The following is a 25861-nucleotide window of genomic DNA, read 5'->3' as shown; positions in this document are numbered from 1 at the left end:
CTTCCCCTGCCACCCCCACCAAACCACCCCCACAGAACCAGTAGTAAAAAAATTTGAATCCCACCACTGGGTTGAAGGACAAATAGAGGGAACAATGTACAGCCATTGTAAAACCATCACCTAGAGAGAAGATGGATGCCAACATCCAGTTCCAATTCTGAACATAGGATATCAGCTTTTCATACTTTCTGCAACAAATTTATCTGAGATCAGACCTGATCATTTTATGGCTCTCAGGTCACACTCAGTTCTGGTTGTCTCTGTTTGGTCCTCATAAGGTAAGTTGGAAATTAGAAATCAAATGTAAATAAGTGCACCACGGGGGGAAGAAGAAGCCAAGTTGAGTGTAGCTCTGTGCAGTCTCAGTGTGCTCGTACAATTGGCTGGCATTTTTCTGCACCTATGAAGCACTCATCCCTCACTTAAAGCAGCCTGAGAAGCTGAAATGATGGAGTTTGAGGATTTCAAATCAGATTATATTGTTTCAGTTCCAGTTTCTCTTGTGGCCCCTTGGGAAAATTAAATGCCCTGGGGGCGGGGGGTTGGGGGAATTCTGTCCTCCTCAGTATCCATATGTACCTGAGACAATTCAGTCACTTCACAAGAGATAAGAGAAACTCCATCCCCACTGTTTTCATCCCATTGCAGGCCCACTGGAAGCATAATAGCAAACTACAGGCCCACTGGAAGCCTGATAGCAACAAATCTACTCTCTGCTTGGTAGCTTCGAATGCTGTGTGTCAACTGAGGGATCTGACAGACCTTCTGCAAATCCTCCCAAAGGTAATCTAGTTTAAATTGTGTATATGGCAGCAAAGGTAAAGGACTGATTATCCCAATGAAAAGAACCGCTAGAAAAATGTTTATCCCCCTACAATCTTGAGCTGTTGTGGGAAGTATATCTGGCTTGTCTGGAAAGATCCTAGACAAAATAGAATCATAGAATCACAGCATTGTATGATATCCTTTAGTCGAAGCCCCACCCAGAGCAAAAATCCTCACACAAATAGTTGCCCAAGCTCCAATTCAGATCATCCATCGATCTGTAGAGCAATTTTTCTCTTTATTTTCAGGAGAGCTTCTTTTCTTTTTTTAGCCTGGCAGAGGGGGAGTAATTATAAATGATTAAAAAAAAGTTATCTTACTTCTACTAAAATGTTCAAGAGATTATCTGGGTTAGGATGGTAACACTATAATGACAGCAGAGGCAGTGGGACCAAATTTCTTGGTGATCTTTTGGTGTAGAGAAACATGAGATGCTTTTAATACCCTGGCTGAACAGAGAAAATTTGTCATCCTGAACACAGATTCTCATTGTTTTAAGAAAGATTCTGGGGGTCCTTTCCTTGAATAACCAGGAACTTGAAAGTATGTCAATTAAACCATTCTCTAACAAACTACTTTGGTTTGCTTCTGGCATCCAGAAAAGCTGAAATTTTGTCTAAGGCAACAGAATACAATAAAGGAAGAACCCGGTAAGAATTGGATTTTTCCTTTCTGAAAAAATTAAGTCCCTTTACTCATTCCCCCACCCAGTTTCCTAGAACATAATAACAAACAAAAAAATTTATTTGATGTTTGGTGTTCTTTGGAAATTTAGGTTCCAGATAGAGACCTGGGATTTATTTATTAAATAAATTTATAGAACTGCCCATCTAATGCAAAATGATCTGGGTATGTAATATAATTACATGAAAACAATACACATATAAAAACAAGCCTTTAAAATACAAACCATCAATGTTAAAAAAAGCTTTTTTATTATTATTATTCTGCTAATGTCATAAGAGTTAGTATATCATAAGCTGAGTAAGGAGCTTTTTTAGTATATGTGCAGTCAATATAGCCAAAGTTATTCTAAATTTTTTTTTTAGTTTGTTTATCATCCATCAGTCACCATCATTATCAACAATTTATTACTGTGACACAATATAAATCACACCTTTAAACTTTAGTATAGTTGATGCAGCTCCATCTGGGGGGTGTTACAATCTTTCTTTGAAGGGTGAAGGAATTGCCTTTTGTGATAAATTTTGAGATGACAACAAAGACCATTTTAGTCTGTTTCAGATTTTGATCCAAAACAGACTATTGCAGAATGGATATTATTAAGTAGCTCCATATGTCTACAGCTAATGCTATGGATATAATTTCCTTTTCTCCTTTATTCTATATGTGAGAATATATATGCTACTGAAAAAGGATTGGTAATACATTGGAGCTTGCCCCTACCCCCAACGGGAGGGAGAGATACAGAGAAAATAATTATTCTTTTAATTACCACTAGATCAGGGGTGTCAAACTCGATTTCATTGAGGGCCACATCAGGGTTGTATTTGACTTTGGAGAGCCAGAATGGGCATGGCTAGGGTGGGTGTGTCCAGCTCGACGTCACTCATGTTCGGGGCACCTGGGGTGGCCCGAGCGCTATGCCAGAGAAAACAGGCTCCTGAGCTCTGTTTTCGGCTGCAACAGCCGACTACTACCCTCTGCCAGTGAAAATGGAACTCAAAGGGCTGTGTGCAGCCCACCCGAGCTCTGTTTTTTTCTGGCAGAGGCACCATGGGGCAGTCCTTCACTGTTTCCAGGTTGGTCTCGCAGGCCAGATCTAAGCACCCCATGGGCCTTGAGTTTGACACCCCTGCAATAGATGCAGCATTTGCCTTTGTCTTTTATTGTCACTTGCAAGTTCAAATCTTTGTGCTGGAACTATACTATTTTATGGCTATCCCAAAATGGTCACAGAATAACTAATTCTCCATAGTTCTTGAGACAAAGGAGTGCACATGAGATGAGACTCCTGGGATTTATTTCTTTATAGTAGGTATTTGTTCTTTAGTGAAGGAGGTGTGGGCTTGCTTCAATTCTTAAGATGAACCTCGTCAGCTAATAAGACTTTTCTCATCTGACACATTCTCTTCTTCTTCATCTTCAATCTCATTGTCATCTTTAGCCTCATTCTTGTTATTATTGCTTTTAGAACTCCCTATGCGGCTCCCTACACCAGCTCCCAGTCCTCCCCCAACAAGTCCAAATGTGCCTGCCCCGGCCACAGTCCCAATTGCAAAAGTAGCACCGGTGCCCAGCACAATGGCTTCTCCTGCCAACAAGGCTGCTGCTATACCAGCTCCAACAGCTCCACCAGCTAACCCCACAGCACTCACTCCTATGGCTACTCCGGCTTTGATTGCAGAGGATTTGAAGCGGCGTCTATAACCTTCCAAGAAATTATTAGCTTCATACTTGAGGTATGACTCCAGACATGTTAAAAATTCGGTCTGATGTAGCTCATCACCATGAAATGAATCTCGGAACTGTTGGAGCAGTTTCTTTTGCTTCTCCTCAAAGCGCTTAGTCATTGAATTTGGAGACACACGTAGGCTTGCCAATATTGAGCATGAGAATTTATCCTAAGATTGAAGATGAAAGTGTGGTAGGTTACAGAAATAGATGGAGAAAAGGGAGAAAACAGAAAATATTAATCATCTCATTATTCATAACAATGCCACTTCTTATTATCCCACCATTTATCATATACTTAATCTGCCATTATATCTAAGACCCCAGATATTTTTATTCACCATTTTATATTCCCAATAGTCTTTTGTGGTCAATTAAGGTGAAAGGAAGAAAGAAAGAAAGAAAGAAAGAAAGAAAGAGAGAGAGAGAGAGAGAGAGAGAGAGAGAGAAAGAAAGAAAGAAAGAAAGAAAGAAAAGAAAGAAAGAAAGAAAGAAAGAAAGAAAGAAAGAAAGAAAGAAAGAAAGAAACCCATACCTGTGTGATAAGCTTTGAACTGCCAAAACATTTTAACTTGTTTTATGAGTCAAGGAATAGCAATAGCACTTAGACTTATATACCACTTCATAGTGTTGTACAACACTCTCTAAGAGGTTTATAATTTATTGCCCCCACAATCTGGGTCCTCATTTTACCGATCTGGGAAAGGTGGAAGTCTGAGTCAAAACTTGAGCCTTAAGATTGAACTCCAGGCTACGGTCAGGGTTAGCCTACAATATTATATCTAACTACTACACTAACACTACATTCAATAGTTTATCTACTAAAAAGTTTATCGATTAAATTTTGCAAAACACAAGAAGCTTTATTCTTGATCAACTCCAATTTTTTTAATTTGTGGAGCATAATTTACACAGCCTTCAGTCCAACCTCAGACAATATCAGTCAAAAATCATTTGATTTCCTTTTTCTGTATTTAAATACTTCCTAACACTACTATAAGTAGTCCTCAATTTATGACTGTTCATTTAATGTCAGTTTAAGGTTGCGATAACTTTGAAAAAAGTGACTTACAACTTGTTCTTGAATTTAAGTGATGATTTGGAAGCTCATCAATCAGCTTGCATTTACAACAGTTGCAACATCCTGTTATCACATGACTGCAATTTGTGAACTAGTTAGTTTTCAACAAAGTCTTTCTTTCTTTCTTTCTTTCTTTCTTTCTTTCTTTCTTTCTTTCTTTCTTTCTTTCTTTCTTTTTAATTAAACTTTATTAAACAAATTCTACAATTAAAAAAGCAATTAAAAACATATTTCCATTCACTGAAGCATATTTGTAGTAGTATTCACTCACTTTGACATATTCTTAAGTATACAGAATATTACTAAATATTATTACAATTATTTTACATTTGATTTATGCCATATTTTCATATGTTTACATAGTTCTTTACATATTTATACATAAGTATACATAGTTATGTCTATTCATACCAAATTATTTGATCACACCATAACCTTTCATTTCATCTCCCTATTTTGTGCCTATCTTGAAGCCAATTATACCATAGATTCAAAAGTTCATAGTACTCTGTCTCTTCTTTCTCCTTCATTTCCATTGAAAGCCTATCCATTTCTACACACTGTAAAATGTTTTTCATTGTCATAATATCAGAGGAAGTGCTGTCACTTTTCCAATTCTGGGCAAAGGCTATTCTTGCTGCAGTTATTATACGTAATATAATATTCGAGTTTCTTACTTATTTTATCTTTTAATATATGCAATAGGAATGTCTCTGGTCTCAATTCAATTTTCTGTTTTGTAATTTTCTCCAGCCATTTCCTAATTTTAAACCAATAACTTAACTTGAGGGCATGTCCACCACATATGGAAATAGGTTCCCTGTTTATAATTACATTTCCAACACTTTGCTTATTAGGGAACAACTTAGCCAATCATGCTGGGGGTAAATGCCAATGGTAAAACATTTTTTATAAATTCTTTTGTATGCTGCTGATAGTTAACATATGTGATAATTAACGAAGTCTTAATTATGGTATTTTGCTTAAAAATTTAGAAAAATTGTTGTAAAATAGGGGTCTGATTACTGGATGACTTACTTAATGACCACATCATTTAGAAACCAAAATTCTGGTCTTTATTTGCACTTGACCTGTAAAAACTCAGCCCTCTGGTTTCTTTTACATCTTTGATTCAAGTCTACCATACTCTGACCAAATGTCAATTCTTTCTCCTTCACTACATACCAATTTACAATAGGAAAACCATAGAAATGTGTTCCCTTTCTAACACATTCCAAGTATTAGCATCTTCAGAATCATCGGGGTTTTTTTTTTTTTGCCTTTAAAAAAATGAAAACTATAATAAAACTGAGCTTGTCCTACCTGCTTTTGGATGAACTTTTTAAATTTCTTCTGGAACATTTTATTGTTGTTCTGGTTGAAGGTGTAGGCCATCTGAGCAGAAGGAAAAGAGAAATATTAGCAGATGTGGCTACAGAAAATTTTAATCTTTCTTTGAGTTCCATCACATCCCAGAAGAGACAAGGAAAGTAATAAAGATAAAAATTGTACTATGCATCAAGTCCATCCAAGTCAGCTATTTAGCTTCATATGTTTTCCTTTTTAATGGAAATGGTTACAATTGTAGAATCCAATCAATCAGAATAGAGCTGGAAGGGACCTTGGAGGTCTTCTAGTCAACCCCCTGCTCAAACAGCAGAGACTATACAATTTGAGGCAAGTGGCTGTCCAGGCTTTTCTTAAAAACCTCCAGTGATAAAGCACTTACAACTTCTGAAGTCAAGCTGTTCTACTGGTTAATCTACCACTTTTAGAAAGGATTTCCTGCCATGGACCTCCAAAGCCATATCTAACAAGTCATTCATGATAGGCTCATGCCATATTCCACTTCTACAGAATTCAACAAATAGATGTTCTTCCATCCAAATGCTAACTAGGCCTAGTCCAATTTAGCTTCAGCAAGATTTCTTTGCTCTTCCTCTTATGTTTATCAAGCTCATTTAATTCCTTGTTGGGAATCCACCCAGCAATATAAGAATTGTAAGTTAGGCTAAGATTAAGACAAAATGAAACAGAAAAGGGTGAAAGCAAACCATTTCTAAAAAGCTCAGAAAACAACGTGGAGGTGTTCATGGAGTTAGCAATCACACTTGGCCAATAGAATTCTGTTCAAATGTGGAGCCTGATCTGAAGGACGTTTTCCTTTTTAAAAAGTGCAAACTAGTTATAAGTGTATACCAGGGAAAGATATAGAAGGAAAATTGAGAAGTTAATACCTCTATGGGTGAGGAAAAACCAGTGTGATATTGTTTCATGAGTTCTGATAAAGCCTGAAAGAATAAAAAAAGGAGGATTCAACATGTAAAAATAGATTAACAAAAGACACTTCTAGATAGCTATTCAGAATACTTCCAGATATGTAGAGAACCCACCTGCATACAGACTATATTGATAGATCAATGCACAGTATTTTCCCCATATCATAATCTTTTCACATAGGATTTTGGTTTAAAATCATGCTTTTTCTCAGATGATTAGAATTTAAAAGTTAATGTTTAACACAACTGCAATAAAAATATTAAAAGCATAAAGGCACTGAAATGGACCAAAGACTCAGATTAAAAAACAATATTAGAAGTTTTTTGTAACTGCTGTAAACAAGATCAGAATTTGTTTCTTTAATTATATTTTTATTTTTTGTCTTTCTGTCTATACTGTACTTTGCAGAGTTTTCCCCCAACACGCCATTGTATGTTTTTATGTTTATGTTTTACATATATAGAAATCTTGAATAAAATTATATATTGTCACAAATAGATGGTACTTCTAGTAGTACTGTGATAGTAGACAAGGACCAGAAGACAATGGTGGCAAGAGATGTAGTGGTGCCAAATGATAGCAACATCAGGAAGAAGGAGTATGAGAATTTAGAGAAGTATCACTGAGTATAACTAAGGAAGATGTAAAAAATAAAGGCTGAAGTGCACCCTGTAATGGTAACAACATGTGGTATTGTGACTTCTAAGTTGGGAGAGGGCCTCCAACATAGCTCTCTGTCTAATCAAGTGCAATACTAGGATCATCTAAGATCCTATTCAGAACCCACAAACTCCAAGGCCCCTAATAGAAGACCCAGTGAGAAAAATGAGGAAGACCCAATGAGGAAGATGCATACCACCCATAGGGGTGAGGATTTTTTTTAACATACACAAACACTCACACATGGAACACATGTATCAACTACTGAAAAGGCTCATTAATGTGCCAAGGCAGGCCAAGGGGCAGAGTGTCATCATGCACTAAATCTCATTAGGCTTGCATTCATTTTGGATATGCTATGAGGGAACATCAATTGCATCAGTGTGCCAAGGGAAGCTAAAATGTATCATATGATCTCTCCCATTAATAACTGGATAAAAGAAGGGAGGCGACCGTGTTTCTTTCCCTCTGACTCTGTAGTAATGAGGCTCAAACCAAGTCACATGACAGCTGAAGGTGGAACTAAAGCTTCTCATGAAATTCAGAACAACCAGCTTGAAATAGTAGCTATCCAGCGACTTCAAACAGAGCCAAGCAACAGTGGAATTACCCTTTGTTTAATATGTTCAAGTGGTACTTCAACAATCATTTCCCTGGATGTTTTTTTTTTATTTGGATTTTTGAACTGTGAAATCATGTTTGGAGAGGCAGTGCTGGATTTTTCCTGTTTGTCTGTCAATCCACACATACAATTTTAGTCCAAACTGTGGATTCTAGGGTACCACTCCATATAACAATTTTTCACCTATCCAGAATAGGCCATCTCACAAAGATTGTGCCTACTGGCCTCAGCTCTCTGTGCTCTTTCCTTTCTCTGCATTTGAACCTTTCCTCTAGCATTAAGGTAGCAGAGTTAGTTGCAAATAAAGCTGACATAGGTGAGAGAGGGAGGATAGGAGATATATGTTTTCTGCCACTATCAGAAGCAAAAAGATAAGAACTTTTTTTTCCTTTGGAAAAAGTGGACAGTGAAAACAAACATACAGAATGTACAGAAAGAAAAAGGACAATTTAGAAAAAGTATAAGTGCTCCATCTGCTGGCTGTTAAAAGTGACAACAGTTTTAATTCCCAGAAAGGGAGTGGGAAGAGTCAGAATATACTACAGGTAGATCCTAACAACAGTTCATTTAGTGACCGTTCAAAGCAGTGGTGGGATTCAAAATTCTTTACTATTCGTTCTGTGGGTGTGGCTTGGTGGGCGTGGCAGGGGAAGGATACTGTAAAATATCCAGTCAGAGGTGGTATTTGCCGGTTCTCTGAACTACTCAAAATTTCCACTACCGGTTCTCCAGAACTGGTCAGAACCTGCTGAATACCGCCTCTGGTTCAAAGTTACAACAGCATTGAAAAAAGTGAGTTATGACCATTTTTCACACTTACAACTGTTGCAACATTCCCAATGGCCATCAAAATTCAGATACTTTGGCAATTTGACTCACATTTATGACAGTTGCTGTCGTGTGATCATCTTTTGCAACCCTTAGACAAGCAAAAATCAATGGGGAAGCCAGATTCATTTAACAACCATGTTGCTAACTTAACAACTGCAGCAATTCACTTAACAACTGAGGCAAGAAACATCATAAAATGGGGAAAAACACACTTAACAAATGTTTTGCTTAGCAACAGAAATTTTGGGCTCAATTATGGTCATAAGTTGAAGATTACCTGTATATAAGAAGACATCAATGCTTGGTAGATAGTAATGTATGCTTTAGAGCACACCAGTTAGGGAATTCTGTGAGTTGAAATCCTTGCTGAGGCTGAGATACAGTGTTGTACAGTATATTGTAGCATAGATGTAATTGTAACAAATAATATTATATAAATAATTGTATTAGAGAAGGAGTAACTATTAGTGTTTTTGAAACGTGACAACCTTAAGATGTGTAGACTTCAACTCGCAGAATTCCCTAGCCAATATGAGGACTCCTGGGAATTGAAGACCACACATCTTAAAATTCCAGAGGTTGAGAAACACCTCAAGAAACTGATCTCTTTTGGATATAATAGAAATCTCTATATGTCAAACACAAATTCAAAGGCGTAGGTTGCTTACATCATTTGATTCTCATAACTCTCACCTTTATCTTATCAGCAATTTCTGTCCCAGTGAGAGGTTTGTTCTTCTGATTTCTCTGTACATGCATTCCAGCTGATCTTGCAATATGATTCCCATAATCCTTCAGGAATCCCCTAAAATCCTCATCCATACCTGCAAGAAACAATTCAGACAGTTCTGGCCAGCACAAGATTTTTTTTAAACCTTTCCTGGAGATAATGGTTGAAAGTATCTGAATGCAACTCTATTTAGCCCAAGACTTCAGAATGCAACAGAGTTGGCCTTAAAAGGGAACTACCCTATGATAAATATTTGCTGCACATTTGCAGTATGTTTGGTGCTGGTGGTTGGAGAAATGAAATTGTTATTTTAGAATATTATTTAATATCTCCAAGACTCAGCCTTTGTGCATTTTTAGTAATCTTATAAGCTTTGGGGAAAATGAGTGCAGCAGAGGGTTTACAAAGTAGATTCTATCAATCATGAGTAACGCTAATCATGAGGGCTGAGGAGCTCTTTTGGAAAAAGGCATATTTTGCTATTTGCCACAAGGATCAAATAGCACAATAAGAAAGTTTTGGTGAATTTTGGTCATGGCAATTATTTGAAGAATAAGAATTTATTTCATAAAAAATACTCTGGGAAAGTATTTTGTTGGCTCTGGAAAATCTTGTTGCCTTCAGCACAGTCATTTTATATTGCCTTTTGGATTCAGAGCAATTTTTAAATGATGATAATAGACAAAAAAAAAAAACCCTCTGTTCCATAGTTTGTTTCCCCATCTCTGCTCCAATGAAGGAAAACAAAGATTCCCAGTTCCATTTCAAGCCATAGAATGAATTGTTTGTTTTTAAACTCCACCACTAATCAGAAAGGATTTATGGTATTAATGTTCCTCCTTCTGATAGAATGAAGCCATTGTGCTTATTCCTTCCTAAAATTCATGCAAATGCCAGATGAATAACCTTGTGGGAGGAACATGAAGAAGGTATAATGGAAAGAAAGAGGTTCTTGCCTGCTATGGTGCCTTCTGTTCCCATCACCAATGCCTTGCCAGGGAAGGGCATCAGGTAACAAGAAGTGTTGGTGCTTTTGAACATTTGCAGGGCTTGTGAATGGCGTTTGGGTTGACCCTCCAGCTTCTGAGGTTAAATGGACAAATAGAAGGGAGAAGATGCAGCCATTGTAACACCACTTCACAATCACTTTATTTCTCTTCTTTAGATGGACTCCTGTGGAATCTCTTCATTATCAGGATATCTTTCTATAATTTCTATAATAGGTTTACCTGGATGATGTCATGGAGATAAACTTGTCCTCCCTGGAATCCATAGGTGGGGGGATAGAACCAGTCACGAACCAAGATATCAAGATGCTGCAACAAAGAAGCAAGAGAATCTGCATTTGACTTCCCTCCTTCCTATTGTCGTCCCACTACATGTCCACTGGATGCATGGAAACAACAAACCTACTCTGAATGGTAGGAAAGGTGAGTTAAAAAGTAGATGTTATGGGGTTGATTCTACCATTACAAAGAACCATAAGAAATATTTTCAATCTTATCACCTTCTCCTGCCAAAGGATGCATCTGGCATATCCATCAATGCTGCTAAAACAGGGAGACAGATGAATAATGCATACTGCTGAGAAATTAGGATCCTTCCCTATCAAAGAAATCTAACCTTTAGACCCTGGATGAAATATAGGAAGTCTTTGATTTATAATAGTTCATTTGGTGTCCATTCAAAGTTACAATGGCACTGAAAAAAGCGACTTATTACCATTTTTCACATCTACAACCTCTGCAGCATTCCCATGGACACATGATCAAAATTCAGATGCTTGGCAACTGATTCATATTGTTGCAGTGTCCTGGGGTTATGTGATCATCTTTTGGGACATTTTGATAAGTAAAGTCAATGAGGAAGCCAGCTTCAATTAACAACTGGGTTATTAACTTAATAAATGCAATGATTCACTTAAAAACTGTGGCAAGAAAGGTTATAAAATGGGGCAAACTCATTTAAGAAATGTTTCACTTAGCAACATAAATTTTGGGCCCAAATGTGATCATAACTCAAGGACTACTTGTACCTTCTAAAGTCTTTCCTATTTTATAAGATTCTTTCTCACTCTGCAACGCCCCTCAGCTTATTCACTTATCCTTTCTTCAGGTCCCAGGCTATGCAGCTGAGGGGGAGAAAAGCTGTTTCATCTCTTCACTTATAGAGAGCAGGAGAATAATTATGAAAAGAATCTGTTCTCCCTAGAGGTATAGTATAGCATCTCTCTCTGAGGCCAGTCTTACTTTTAAAGATTGGTTTTCATTTTGTTTAAATGATTTACCAAACATATCATAAATAAGACAATGCTTTCCCTTATTTATGTTGCTAAGTGAAAATTTGTTAAGTAAGTGACAGTCACATTGCAATTAGGTTGTTCCTGTTTCTTTTTAACAACCTCCCCTTTTTCAGTTTCCAAAGATCACAATAGGTACGGCTGATAATACTATGTTATCACCAAGGAAATTGTAGCAACTTTGGGGTTGCTTTTTTCTCATTTTGGATAGGTATGACTTTTGGACTTTTAATGGCTTACAACACCTATTTAGAAAAATTATAATTCTGAATAAAGTTTCTTATTTCTGTAAAATGGAACTTGAAGCCTCAGGCTATCCATGCTTTTGATGGAAATCTCATTTTGCTGTACTAACTTTCTCACTGTCTGATTAGGTTTTGACATTCAAATCAAGCAGAGAGAAACTTTCTTAAAGCAACAGCACAATAAGGGAAGGAAGGGGTTTCTGCTTTGGAAAAAAATAAGTCAAACTACTTAAGCAGCCTTTATTTTATGAATAGGGTGGAAAAGATTCCTGCTCTATCCAATTTTAGACATTTTCTTTAAAAAAGTGTTATTCAGTGATTATTTCCTTTCTCAAGATGAAAAATGAATACGTTATACAGATAAATAATGCGTAAATAGCAGTGGGTAAAAAAAAACATTGGTATTCATAATGAAAGAAAAGGAAAGAGAGATGAGAGTACCAGGCAGAAGAAAACAGAGATGAAGAGGCGTTTGCTGTGAACAGGAATTCAGGAACAAAGGCTCTCTTTGACCATGTGTAAGGACAACAGTCCTGAGGGAATGGTGACAGTGGAAGAGGGGGAAAATATATATTACATGAATGTAAAAAGAAAGAAGGAAAAAGATTGGGCTCCATACTTGAACAGGCTTCAGCTTGAATTGATGGTCCACAGTCTTTGCTATGTACAAATACATCTGTGGGATAAAAGAAGTAGATGACTATTAAATTAGGTGATTTAATTTCACTGAAATTGTCTGTTCACTCAATGGCAGAAATAAAGAATTAAACCATGATTTAGGAAATAAATGATTTGTGAGTTATTGTTTTTACTGTTGGCTATCTGATGACAGGAAAAATAAAGAGACACATAAAAATATTTTTAGAAATGATATGATAATGGTTCATTGCACAGCCAGCCAGATGTTTAAATTGGATTTGACGTTTTTATCCACCTATTGAATCCTTTCCCAGGACACAGGATAGGCAGATGTTGCCATTTGATGTTGTTGTTGTTATTATTATTAGTTAATCTTTAGTGAGATTCACAGTCTTTGGGGCTGGTTGGTAGCTCAACAGCTCGAGTCCTAACCAAGAATCTAGGAACTGTTAAGATAGCATTGGAGGATATAAGCTGTTCCAAGTAGGATGGTTTTTTGTATAATCAGGGTATTCAAGTCTGATAAATTCAGAATTTCCAAATAGCAAGGTAACCCTTTAGGTATTGCTCCAAGGGTTCCAAATTACAATTGGGATACCACACGATTTCTCTTTCCCAAAGTCGCTCAACTTCAATTTGTAGGTCCTGATACTTTGTGATTTTTTCTTGCTGTGTGTCTTCAATTCATGCATCACCAGGTATTGCAATGCCAATGAACCAAACCTTTTTCTTTTCAACTATTGTTATGTCAGGTGTGTTGTGAGCCAAGTGCCTGTCAGTCTGAATTCTAAAGTCCCACAAGATCTTGACTTTTTCATTCTCCATACTATACTCAAATCCAAACTTTTGGCAGTTTCCAGTGAGTGATTTTGGCAGCTCAGTTACAGCATTCTAGGTAGTCAGTTTGTGAAATTTTGCTGCACCCACTGATTAAATGGTCAACTGTTTCATCTTTCCCATTACAGAGGCAGCATTTGCTGTTTGTGGTGACATGCTGAATCTTTTCCTTCATGCAATTTGTGGCTAAGGCTTGTTCTTGAGCAGCCAAAATGAAGCCTTCAGTTTCTTTTTTCAGTATTCCTGATTTTAGCCAATTCCAAGTAAGCTTTTGGTCAGCTTTGCTTTCAATACTTTTCAGGTATTGGCCATTGATAGCTTTGCTTTTCCAGTTTTCAATTCACTTCTGAATTACTTCTTTTTTCAGCTTTTGACTTGGTTGTCTTCAAAAGGCCTCCTTTATGTACTTCCTTAATCATTGGCTCTTCACTTTTCTGGATATAGTCATTCAAGCTGTTTCTTTCTTCTTCTGCAGTCTGCTTTACTTGTAGGAGACCTTGACCACCTTCTGCTCTTGGTAAATATAATCGATCAACATCACCTTTAGGATGCAAGGCATGATCCCTAGTCATAAGTTTCCTTGTTTTTCTGTCCAAATTGTCCAGCTCCATCTGGGTCCAGGTTATTGTTGTTGTTGTTGTAAGACAACAATAGCACATACTAAAGTTACAAATTTGTCTTTCATCACATTTTTATCCTGACCTATTCCAGAGAATTCAGGATGGTATACTTAAATACAGTACTCTATTTCAGCTGGTGAGGGGTATATCTCTCCCTCCTTTAAAATGTAATACAGTAAACTACTTAACCTATTGCTTTTAAATAAAGACAAACAGATATTGGTTTTCCAGTTAATAATCTTTAAAGTTATTGAGACAACCAACTTATTCCAATTAGTTAAAGAATTATCAACTGCATTTGTATAACATACCAAATTTAATTACTTGTAAAATTGGAGTGTTTTTGTAACACAATAAAGGGCATGAACCAAGCACCAGAGATAAGTTAATGATTCAATGGATGTGCAGATTCAGACAATGGGTTAATTTGATATCTAAGATCAACATGTTGTGGGGATCCAAGCTTTGTTCAGTGTTTGTATTCATGACTGAGTCAACCATGTAAATTTGAAAATTTCCTTACTGGCTTTCCTGATCTATTCTGATGTCTTCATTGTGGACTATAGGTAATGGAAGAGAGAGAAGGTCACATATGCACACACTGGGGCAACAGTTTTAGGGATCTAATAATAATTACTAAGTTCCCATGCTTTCCATTGGGACAAAAAATAATCAGTTTGTTCTGGCAAGTCAATATGCCTAATCGCCCAACTTAAATGGCTTTTTTTTTGCAATCTGATTTGGTAATTTGATATTCCTGTTAATATTTATTCCACAATGAGACTTGGTAATACTTAGAAACAATTTGGAAAAGATTCTTTGGAGTGTGATTGTAACATCTATCAAACTCTTAAAATAGCCACATCTTGTCTGAGGTTAACTTGGCTTTTCTGTAGCTGCCAAATGTCCTGGGAAAAGATACAGGTGTTTTAAAGAGTATTACATTTACCTTTTTTCACATTCCCCAGCATCTTCTGTAAATGGATCTGAAGACTGAATAACCCTACTACTTATGGAGTCTTTTGAAAGGCATTGATCTCTACTTGCAGTATGCTGAACTGATTTGAACTGCCTGGATATCACAGCTGGCAGATTCTTGCATTTCAGTCTAGGTAACCAGGTAAAATAATCTAGAATCTTTCCAATTTGGTTACCTGAATCAAAGGATACCAGAAGTCTGGGCTTTGGTTTATGTCACCTTCTTTTAGCAATATTTTTTATCACCTCTACCTGATAATGTTGCATTGTCTCCCACCTCTCCCTGGGACAAGGACCTCACTTTTAAAATTTAAAGCCCAACTCACCTCCATGTATTCCACGTCTGGGTCCTTCAGTTTATGGGATAAATTGAGAATCTAAAAGACAATTAAGAAACACAACAAAGGTGTACTAAGTATGTGCTATTTTTACAGTCTAGAGGAAAAAAAGGATGATTTGGTTTCTAGAACCCTACCTGATAGGAGCTTAATAGCATGGAGAAAGCTGAAAGCTTGACACCATTGTCCTTGCTTCTCTCTATATCCATTGAGCCCTCGGTGTCAATCAAAAACAAGGCTACCTGGAGATGGAACAGAGGAGAAAAATAAGCGTATATATATAATCTGAGTCTATCCTTTTCTTTAGTTTCATATTCAATAAATTGTGTGATGTGGATTATTTAATAACCATCTTAGGAATGTTGTGTGATCATAGACACAGAGTTCATTTCTAAAGTATATGATATGCTCTTAGCAGAGATGGTAAAACTTTTAGATTTCTATCCTGGTTAAATTACAACTCCCAGTATTCTTGATATTTTTTTAAAAAAAACAAAATGATGATAAATGGAATAAAAAACAGATATAAAACTAGTGAAAACAGTCCAATCATCATAACAGAAGTACAGGAAATTAATCATTTTATAATGGAAAAGATATCCTAGGGTTCAGTTAACATCTGGCTGATTGATTCATCAAAGTTTCATAAGTTATGCAACAAAAACAAGACAAAAAGTAAACTAATTAGGAAGTGGCAGAGATCACACAAAGCACAGCCGAATACAGCAGATATTAGGTGTGTCTGTCAAAAGAAAGTTTCTATTTTTAAAACCCTCTTATGTCTCTTCACATTGTGGTAAAGACACATTCTGCATAATTGGTAAATCTGCTACCTTTTAGAATCTGTTTCTTGTGTTGAACAGAATTTGTGTTTTTTACAAAAAACACAAGCTTCAGAATGCTGTACAGTGTCCTAGTTCTCTATTATGTTTTTGAAATTTGGTGCAGGAAAAAATTCCTGAAAGTACCATGGACAACCAAAAAAACAAATGGAACATTAAACAAATTAACCCAGTCTTGTCATTTGAAGGGCAAATTACCAGATACTACTTCATGCATATTATATGAAGCATTAACTCTCTGCAGAACACTAATGATGGTAAAAGTGGAAAGAAAGAGAAGAGGACACTCAACAAAAAGGTGAATAGATACAATTACAACAATGATAGGTGCACATTGAAAGATCTGAAAGTTAAGGAGAGGTCATTGTGAAGAAAACTGTCTATTTGATTGCTAGAAGTCAACATTGACTTGATGGCATATCTTCAACAAATCAACCAATCAATCAACCAATTAATCATGCAGATATTTCAATTAGATCAACCTCCAGTTTGGCCAAGCAACATTGTTTATGGCAAGATCTATGTTTTCTACCATACTATCAACTTTTGGGTAGCATGAATCAAATCTTATTTAATTTGGGGACTGTTGTGTTGTGTAGGAAGTGGGACATGCATTAAATTCAGAAAATTGTTGAAAAAACTGGCATACAGATTACAAAGAAGAAGACAAAAGGCAGAAAGAAGAGGGAAATTACTTCTTGAATTGAACTCTCAAATGTTTACCTTTCCATTTTCATCAGAGACCAAAAATGGCTGATTCCATATCCATATCCCTTTGGTGATGCTCTTAGTTCCTGGATGCCATTCAAAACCTGTCAATGGCTCATCTTCTTGGCCCAGCCAAGAGTCATCTGTAACAGCCTGCCAGCAAGGAAGAAATAAATGAGATAAGAAGCATTGAGCTGCTACAATAACATGGTTAGTCAAATAACACATATTTCACAATATGTCAAAAATTACTTGGCTAAGCAACTTTCTTTATTTTTCTCCTTATTTCTGCAAAGTTCATCAATTTGTCTTTTGATGAAATGCATGCTTTTGTTTATTCTTTATTTTATTCTTTATTCTTTAATTATATTTTGTGATTTATTTATGGCATAAATCTCCTGGAAATTTAGAAACTCCCGGAGAGTCATTTGTACTCTGCCAGTGAGATATTGGTGAGATATGAGATACTGCTCTACCTTCAGTGATAATATTCCTTTATTAAGCTGTTACATTTGTTTTATCAGATATATAATGTATGCCTTATACATTTTCCCTTCTCATACTCTTTAGAAAGTTGAACATGTGCAAAATGCAACCCATATATACTTATTCTGCATGGTTGATTTCTTGAAGAAAACCTACACAACACAATATGATCATAGGAAGACCATCACCAATCAAAATCATTTTAAAACACTAAGAAAATAATCACTTATTCTCAGACTTACCAAGTTTTTAAGTCTCCGTAGGAGGAAATTGAGCAAGAAGGATTTACCCTGTCGCTGTTCCCCAATGATGGAAATCAAGCAGATGGGAGTATCTTTCACCTCTTCTCCCTCTAAACAACTACTCAGGGCCTCCGCATCCATGTAGAGATCCCCATTTTCATCCAAACCTACTAGCTGTACTGGCTGCCCCAACTCCAATGAAGCTGTTGGCATCTTCTGAAAAGGGAGACAACCAGGTAAGAATAAGTTGTGTACAACTTTTATGGTTACTCAGTTGGAGACAGGTCTCAGGTCTGAAGAGGGCCAAGATAGAAGAAACTAGGGCAGCTCAATTGTGATGGTCATGCCAGATTGACAGGAGTGGTAGGGAACTTGCTATTTGTGAGATTTTTTTGGGGAAAGGGACTGTTTAACTTTGAGTAGGAAAGGAAGAAGTCAGTTCTCACTGATATATTGTTTTTCAACAATTCTTTCTCTTCCTAAAGGGTGGTTCTCATCAGGGGAGGAGATGACCACTCTGCTCAGAGACCTCTAGTTTGTAGAGTGGCCCAGGTTATTTTGACATCTATGTGAAACAATTGGAAGTGTCATCCACTAGCACAGTCATGTATCAACAGTAATAATATTTCAACCCCACACCAAACAATGGAAATGCTGTCCCATAACTCTATGGAGGACTGTACTCCCTGGTTCAGAGTGGCCCACAACTTGGGATCCTTCTTGACTTATAGCTCTTCTTCAGATAGGTAACAGCTGCAGCCAGGTGGACTTTTGAATAGTTACATCTGGTGCACTAATGCAACTATTCTTGGGTTAGGGAGTCTTGCTCCCATTCATTCATGCCCTAGTCATCTCTTCTCTGGATAACTATAACATGATCTACATTTGGCTGCACCTATAAAGCATTAGGAAGCTAAAGCTAATGAAAACTGTGGCAGCCCTGGACTATGATGAATGTTTTCAAGTATAACAGGAAACTGGAATATTTTCAGTTATACTTGGGTGCCCATACAGTTTTGGAAGCTGAGCTGACTGCACCTTTTCTTATAGATGGAATTCAAGATTCTGGTTGTCACCTTTATGGTTCTGTGTGGTGTTGAATCTGGTCATCTGCAAGACTGCTTTTTCTTGTATTCACCTACGTATTGAATGAGATCAATCTATCTTTCAATCAAACATCTGTCTATCTATCTATCTATCTATCTATCTATCTATCTATCTATCTATCTATCTATCTATCTATCTATCTATCTATCTAACTAACTAACTAACTACATGCAATGTAGGAGATACCACATTGAGCCGAGGGAGGATCAAATGCATCATCAGTTTGGAATCACTACATCCCCATAAAAGACCTAAGTCTCCCCTTAAAGTCCATTGACCCTTATCTGGAACCAATTTGTCTTTATCATTAGTAGATCAGACACTTGTGCCTAGGTAGCATGAAATAAACTTGTAGAGATTTTGAACTCTATCCTGGCTCATGATTTCTTGCACCTGACATGCAATTCAGTAAAAGCTTCCCAGTTCCATCTAGATGCAATCTCACCTTGTTGACCTCTTCCAGATGAGGAAAAAGTGAAATTTTTTCCACCAAACTCTTCAGCCGTGCATCTGGTTTCATGTGTTCAGGGTGGCAAAGATGGCGGCATTCAGGGCAATTGTACTCAGACTGTGGAGAATGATTCAAGTGATCAAACAGACAGTCTTGACAGAAATTATGCCCACAATCTATGGAGACAGGGTTACTGAAGGATTCCAAACAGATGGAACATTTGATGTCTTCCTGAAGGTCCTGGATCATGCCTCCTACAGACTTTGGTGTAGGGGCTGTTGATAAAGTTGGTCTGAAAGAGGCAAAGAAAAATAACTTAATCAAACTGTGGGAGGCCAGGACTCCATCTATAGCTCTAGTTTGGGTTCATGTGATATTGTAGGACCAAACTGCTGTTCAGAAATCCAGAAACCCATCTTGAAGGATGACAATCATAACTGAAATGGAGAGAAGGGTGGTAAAATGACCAAACTATATCACTGTCTGCAGTCCAAATGTATAGATAGTTCATAGGAATTAAAATCTGATTGTTATTTTCCCAGGTTGCAGTATGTTCATCCTTCATTTGGAGAATGGAGGAGGGGGAGGAAAGATTAAAAACCATAGAAAATGGAATATTAACTGAAGAGAAAAAGGAAATATGAAGAAAATATGAAGAAAATCAATGACTTCCTCTGCTTTGTATCTGGACCCTACAGCACCTTCCCTTACTTCAGTCTTTTACTATGGGCATATTTCCTTTAAAAAACTATTTCTGATGAGTGTTATTTTCACAGAAAAAAAGTGCTGTCTTTATCCTGGCTTATGATCTCTGTTTATCTCCAGGAAGTGAAAGTGAAAAGACTGCATTCCTCACTCCAAAACAATTACACTAATACATATTATTTTGACTTATTTTTATATTTGTCATGTCCTTCTGTGGCAACCCTTTTTTATTGTGGGAAAGTCAACTTGGCAACATTATGTTTTATGGTTTAAGTGGAAAAATGAAATATAGGTGATATGATTACCTTTCCTTCATTTCTTCTTGAGAAAGTGATTCATCAAAGGTAAATAACTAATATGCTTAGTGTTTGAAAAGTAAACTGATAATCAGGGTTAACTGATAAATAAATCATAGGTGGACTTATATACCATTGATTTCTGTTTTTGGTTTTTCTGATTTGAATTCTTAAAGCTGTCATTTCTTCATTCTAGAAAGACCTTACATATTATTTAAAGTGTTTAGAGTATATCAATTTCCCACAGAATTCCAAATTGGTCACAAGAATAAAAAAAAGTACAGTAATACTAAATAATCAGCAGAAAAATACAAAAGTTGCAATAAATTCTGAAATGACTGGAAATGTTTTGATATAAATAAATAAATTAAAAATTCACAGAAATAGCATAATTTCTGTCAATAAATAAATAAATAGCAATCTCCCACAGAATCTTAATTTCTTGGTACTCAACCACTGTATTTTTTTTAAAAAATGTATGATTCTTTGTTGCTAGGAAGTTACAATTTTTACTGATATTACAATAAATCAGAATGGAGGTAGTCATGGTGAAGATGATGAGAACACAGAAGTTAGATCAAGTTATTACATTAAATCTTTCAGCATTATTTTCCCAAATAGTTTTCTTTGTAAAATAAACAACCAACTCACTGTTTAGCACTATTTGTGTTTCCCATTCTGTGGTGTGATCAGGATGCTGTGGGATTCCAAACTCCTCCTTTCTAGAATAGAGATCACACTGCTAAGCAGAGAGTCATCTCCTTTTTTCCTTATTCCTTTTATTTATTCATTTATTTATTTTATTTCTACTTTTATTATTTTATAAATAAATTACGACAACAAACATATACATATCCAACATACCTTCCTTTCCCTCACAACAACAGTCCTGCTGGGTGTATTAGACTAGAGAGAGTGACTGGCCCAAAGTCACTCAGCTGACTTTCATGGCTAAGGCTGGAACTGAACTCATGCATTCTGGCTTAGTGCCTTAACAAACTGGCTTTTCCTCATCCTCATCGTATCCAGAATTTGAGAAATAAAGATGGGGTACAGAAAGAAGAAAAGAGAAAAGGGGTTACAAAAGACCAGTCCTTTGACTTTATTTGGGATGGAAGAAATAAAAAGAACAATTTGTGAAAAAGAAGGTGTGGAAAGGGAACTTCCTGAAGACAGTAGTGTCACTCAAACAGGAAAAGCCCAAGGGGAACATCAGGCCAGCTATAAAAAAAACTTACATAGGAAAAGGAATCAAATAAAAGGTATTAAAGAATCCCTATAGACAAAAGCCTAAGTAATTAAGAAAACTAGACAAGTAAGAAAAGGAAACTCTTACAAACACAGGACATACCAAATAAGCAAAACAGACAAAAGATACAAAAAATATAAGTTACAAAAGAGACAGACAGGAGATTGCCACAAAGCAAATATGAAAAAAAAAAACATTATAAGGTTAAAAGAGATTAGAAAAAAACGATAATACAATCTAACCACCCCGCGGAGTTTGCCTTCCACACCCCACGGAGTTTGCCCTCCGGCAGGAATAAAGACAAACTCAAACAGGATTTGAAACATTAAGCACAAATACAAACATCCACACAAAATCAACTCACAAAGGGAGAAAAGGGTATAAAAACCAGGGACTTACCATAAGAAGCCAGCTAGCCCAGGAACGCAGACTTCTCGCTGTCCACCGCCTTCCTGAAAATAAAAAGATCCAGCTTTCAAGCAGTTGTCCATGGACTTCCAGTTTGAGCTTCTTCGTCTCTCCAAGGCTTTGTTCCGTGCTCGCTGCTGGAGCGCCCCGAGCTGGCTGGTTTCGGGGCTAAGCCACCCTGTAGAGGTGGTGAAGAGGGGGGAGTCTGCCTGCAGGGTTGAGGAGAGCTGCATCTCTCCTCCCCAGCTGGCCATTACTCCCTTTCCCGAAGGTAGTGGAATTGGGATGGGATGAGAGAGTGTGTGTATTATAATAGGTTAAGTTGGCTATAGATAGAGCAGCATGGCAGCCTAGAAGTGGAGCTCTCTCCTCACAATCAGGAGGTTATGAGTTTGATCCTACATACCAGCAGATGTTTCTCTATCTGGGCACAATGAGTAACTGTCTGCTGTGAATTCTGCATAGGCATCAGGAAAGGCATTTGGCCAGTAAATACTTAATCTCTGTTCAGTCGCCCAACTCCACCCTGATGTAAGGGATTACAGGTTCATTAAAAGGGGGGTGACTGTAGACAACAGAAGTTATAGTCCAAAATATCTAGGGGATACCAAGCTAAGAAAGTCTTATGAAATTCATTAATTTGGTCATTACAAAACACAGTAAACTTGCAAGAAAGATTTAGGATTATGAATATTATTTCTGCAGGAAGTTTATCTCAGTTTATATTGTTTCAATCATTAGCTTAAAGTGAGTTGCCATTTTTCATCCCTGCCATAAAAAGTGCTTGATGGCTGGGTTTGAGGTGAGAAATGCAAAGTATTTATAGCACAAAGTATTTTTGTAAGAAAATATATATATATATTCTTAAATGCAACCTTTCTAATACTTAAGTGAACTCAAAAACAAGTTGAGTAAGCTAAAGAGCAAATGTTAAAATATACCGCCTGTTGTTTTTAGAACACTGTAGCTTTCAGTACCATGCAAATTAGAGAGAGAAGAAAATTGATTATTCCACTCTTCTGAACATCTGCCCTTGTTTCCTACTGCTAGAGACAAAGCGTTTTGTAATAACTTTCATCTTCTATTTCTGTACCATCGTTGACCCAATCATACCCATAGTTTCTGATTCTGTTCCTGAATGCTTTAATGTTAGGAACATTTAAAAAAAAATGCATTGTATTTAAGTGTGATTAACAAGGGTGGGGACATATGAAAAGCCAGCCAAGCAAGAAATGCCTGCCAGGAAACAATACAACTTTCACATGTTCCTCTTCACATTTTTGTCTTGAAGTCCTTATTGAAGCATGTGACATCAAACCATATTACTTTAGTTCAATGAACTCATAAAAACCCATGTTGATGCAAAAGCAGTCTGTTAACAATGTATATTAATTTTATGTTATATTATGTTATGTTTGTTGTATTCTGATGTGTTGTGATGTTATGTTATGATAATATATCTCCATTAGAGGAAGCTGTTGGAGCTAAAGAAAAAAGAAAATAAAGAAGGGAATTCATGGCTGAGTACTTATACACTATACTATTCTTGCATTATCTTCTTGTAGGCAATTCTGATTGCCAATCCAGTAGTAGTACTTATGAATAGTAACACTTCTAGGCTAACAAGCCTATATTTTTAGGATAGACCAAGCTAGGTAAAAGCATCTACCTAATCTTGGCTGATCTCAAACAACTAAATGAAGTTTTGCCTGTTTAGTACTTGGATGAGACGCCATCAGGAAATAAGGGAGCCATAGGCTAGATTGGGAAATTGAAAAAGAATCAAAACTTGAACTTGATCCATGGGAGTTAAGAGATGGGTAACTTCAAGAAGAATTCTCCAGAATGAAGAATTAATCAAATCAGTCCAAGTTCTTAAACCAAGAACTTGCAATCTCACTTCAAAGTAGTTTTCTTAAACCTGGCACAATGGCATCTATTGGACTTCATGTCTCAGAATTCACAGCCATTTTACTGATTGAAAATTTTGGGATTTTGAAGTCCAACAATTTGGAGAACACTCTCCTGGGAAAGACTGCTTTGGGATTGACTGCTTTGGGATAGACAAAATAATGCATTATTAATAACTAATGACGCTGAAGAAATTATTGGGTGAGACTACTTCTTGCTATTTATTTATTAAATCCAACTTATATTGCATTCATCTCATGGCATCTCTATTCCTTTGAGGAAAAGTTGGCTACACTATAATAACCAGTAAACTGGAATAGCAATTTGTCCCACTGATTTCCTCTAGGTCTAATCCATCATGCCTGGGTTTTATTACTAATTCTGACACATGCAAGATTTGAAAACAAGCTTTGCCCCAACCTCTATGTTTATTTGAAGCTGTAAAGCACCTTATCTGCCGCTCCTTAAGTCCGTGTTCTATTTTAATCATCCTTCCTTATCTTTGTTCTGGAGGGCAACTTGTAGGGAATAACATAAAAATAAAATAATCATCTTGGTCCTCTCCCCTTTCACCTTTTATTACTGGTGATGCAAGCAAAACCACCAAATCCTGTGGTTCCAGTAAGACAATTGGATTTTCCTCTGAAATCTTTCCTTTTTATTGTTATTGTTGTTTGGTGATACTTATCCCACCCCCACTTCTCGCCCGCCGCCACTTTTTTTTTTTTTTCCTGATCCTTCATTGGTAGAATCAAAATACTCTCCAGCGAGCAGCAAAGGGAGACGTCCTGCTCCCAACCTCTCCGAGTTCTCTCCTTGTCGAAGGGAAGCTCGGAAAGGCGAACCGATTGCGAATGCCACAAATATCGCCAAATGACAGGAGACAGATCGAGTTTCAAGAAGCAAAAACTACAGGGAGCGACGCGCGGTCCTTTTTTCTCAGCCAGCTGGGACAGGGGGGAAAAAGTCCTTTTTTAAAAAAAATCGACCCCACCCCTTGCTATCTTACCTGTAACCGAGCCAGGATCTGTAACGCTTGGGGCAAAGGAGTCAAAAGCGAAACTAAAAAGAAGCACGTTGGAGGCAAAAGCCATCGCTACTTCCCCTTGTAGAAGGCAGATAAAGAAGGTGACGCGGATTGGTCCATCAAAGTCTCAAGGTTGATGGAAAGATGACGCGTGGGAGGAGAATAAAAAGCCGTTTGTGAGAGAAAAGGAAGAAGAATTTGACCGTACTAAAAAGATGAACGCGTTTCTGAGGAGGATTTCTGTTCTACCCTGAAGTTTGCATAGTTTTCTCTTGGCTTGCAGTGCTGGAAGAACATTCATTTTCGTCCCTTCTGTGCAAATAGGCATGCAGGAATACATACACATGAAATTGAACTGATTTTTTTTCTTTTAATTTTTCTTTTCTTTCTTTTTTACTCAGTTTCTTGATTTCAAAGTGGTTATAATTAGTAATTTGAATAGTCACCTAACAATGATTGAACTTGGAGTTGCAAGTTGAGAGATGGAAGTGGAAGAAAACAGGAAGGCTGGAAAAACACTGCATGCCCCTTTATCAAAACAAACAAACAAACAAAGGGGATTGTATCTCCTGGGAGGGGGGGGGGAGAGTGCAGCATGCAGAAATTTTGACAATCTGGACAGTGCTGAAGGAAATGCCAGCATGATTAATTGAATTATTTAGACCGGGCATGAAGATCTTCAAAAAGATATTTAAATGCTGTGATGTGTTTATACTGTGCCAAAAAGATCAGAATTGGGAAAGCTATGATATTCTCTATGAGGCCCTATGACAGAGATCTCAAATTTGGCAACTTTATGACTTGTGGACTTCAACTCCCAGAATTCCTCTTCAACTCCCAGATAGCTATTTGCTTCTGGGAGTCATAATTGCCAAGGTTGGAGACAAGTCATAAAATGCCAAAGTTGGAGACTCCTGCCCTATGGAAGTGACATTTGGAATTTAAAGAAGCAGGATAGGAAGAGTATTAATAATTTTGAACTTTGTGTTGAGAAGATTCTTGAGAATTTCTGTGGACAGCCAAGATAAC

General features: G+C 36.9%; 1 protein-coding gene across 2 annotated transcripts; it reads right to left on the bottom strand.

Moving 5' to 3' along the window:
• Positions 1-1737: 1737 nt before the first annotated feature.
• RNF112 (ring finger protein 112) lies at positions 1738-25170 on the bottom strand. Of its 2 annotated transcripts, XM_087917851.1 has the most exons (15): positions 24815-25170; positions 21886-21938; positions 20889-20959; positions 19231-19528; positions 17679-17894; positions 16966-17103; positions 15538-15642; positions 15389-15439; positions 12608-12664; positions 10674-10760; positions 10401-10527; positions 9408-9538; positions 6559-6612; positions 5645-5716; positions 1738-3410 (listed from the first exon to the last, which is right to left on the bottom strand). In XM_087917851.1, exons 3-15 carry the CDS (start codon positions 20912-20914, stop codon positions 2883-2885), a joined length of 1890 nt encoding a protein of 629 aa, XP_087773977.1. In that variant the 5' UTR covers positions 20915-20959; positions 21886-21938; positions 24815-25170; the 3' UTR covers positions 1738-2882. The 2 variants fall into 2 exon arrangements, with proteins under 2 accessions (XP_087773977.1, XP_087773978.1); XM_087917852.1 differs by lacking the exon at positions 20889-20959 and having other exon boundaries at positions 24815-24922.
• Between the last annotated feature and the right edge of the window lie 691 nt (positions 25171-25861).

Source organism: Pseudonaja textilis, chromosome Z (genome assembly GCF_049901715.1).
Source record: "Pseudonaja textilis isolate UNSWEBS1 chromosome Z, rPseTex1.2, whole genome shotgun sequence".
NCBI classification, from domain to species: domain Eukaryota; kingdom Metazoa; phylum Chordata; class Lepidosauria; order Squamata; family Elapidae; genus Pseudonaja; species Pseudonaja textilis.
This window is presented reverse-complemented; position numbering and strand designations above follow the sequence as displayed.

Coding starts and splice junctions, on each gene's coding strand:
- RNF112 (XM_087917851.1), bottom strand. CDS start 20,914: ATGGGAAACACAAATAGTGCTAAACA. Junction 15,643..16,965: donor TCTCTGATGAAAATGGAAAG/GTAAACATTTGA, acceptor TTCCATCTCCAG/GTAGCCTTGTTTTTGATTGA. Junction 6,613..9,407: donor AAATTGCTGATAAGATAAAG/GTGAGAGTTATG, acceptor TTATTCTTTCAG/GCTTTATCAGAACTCATGAA.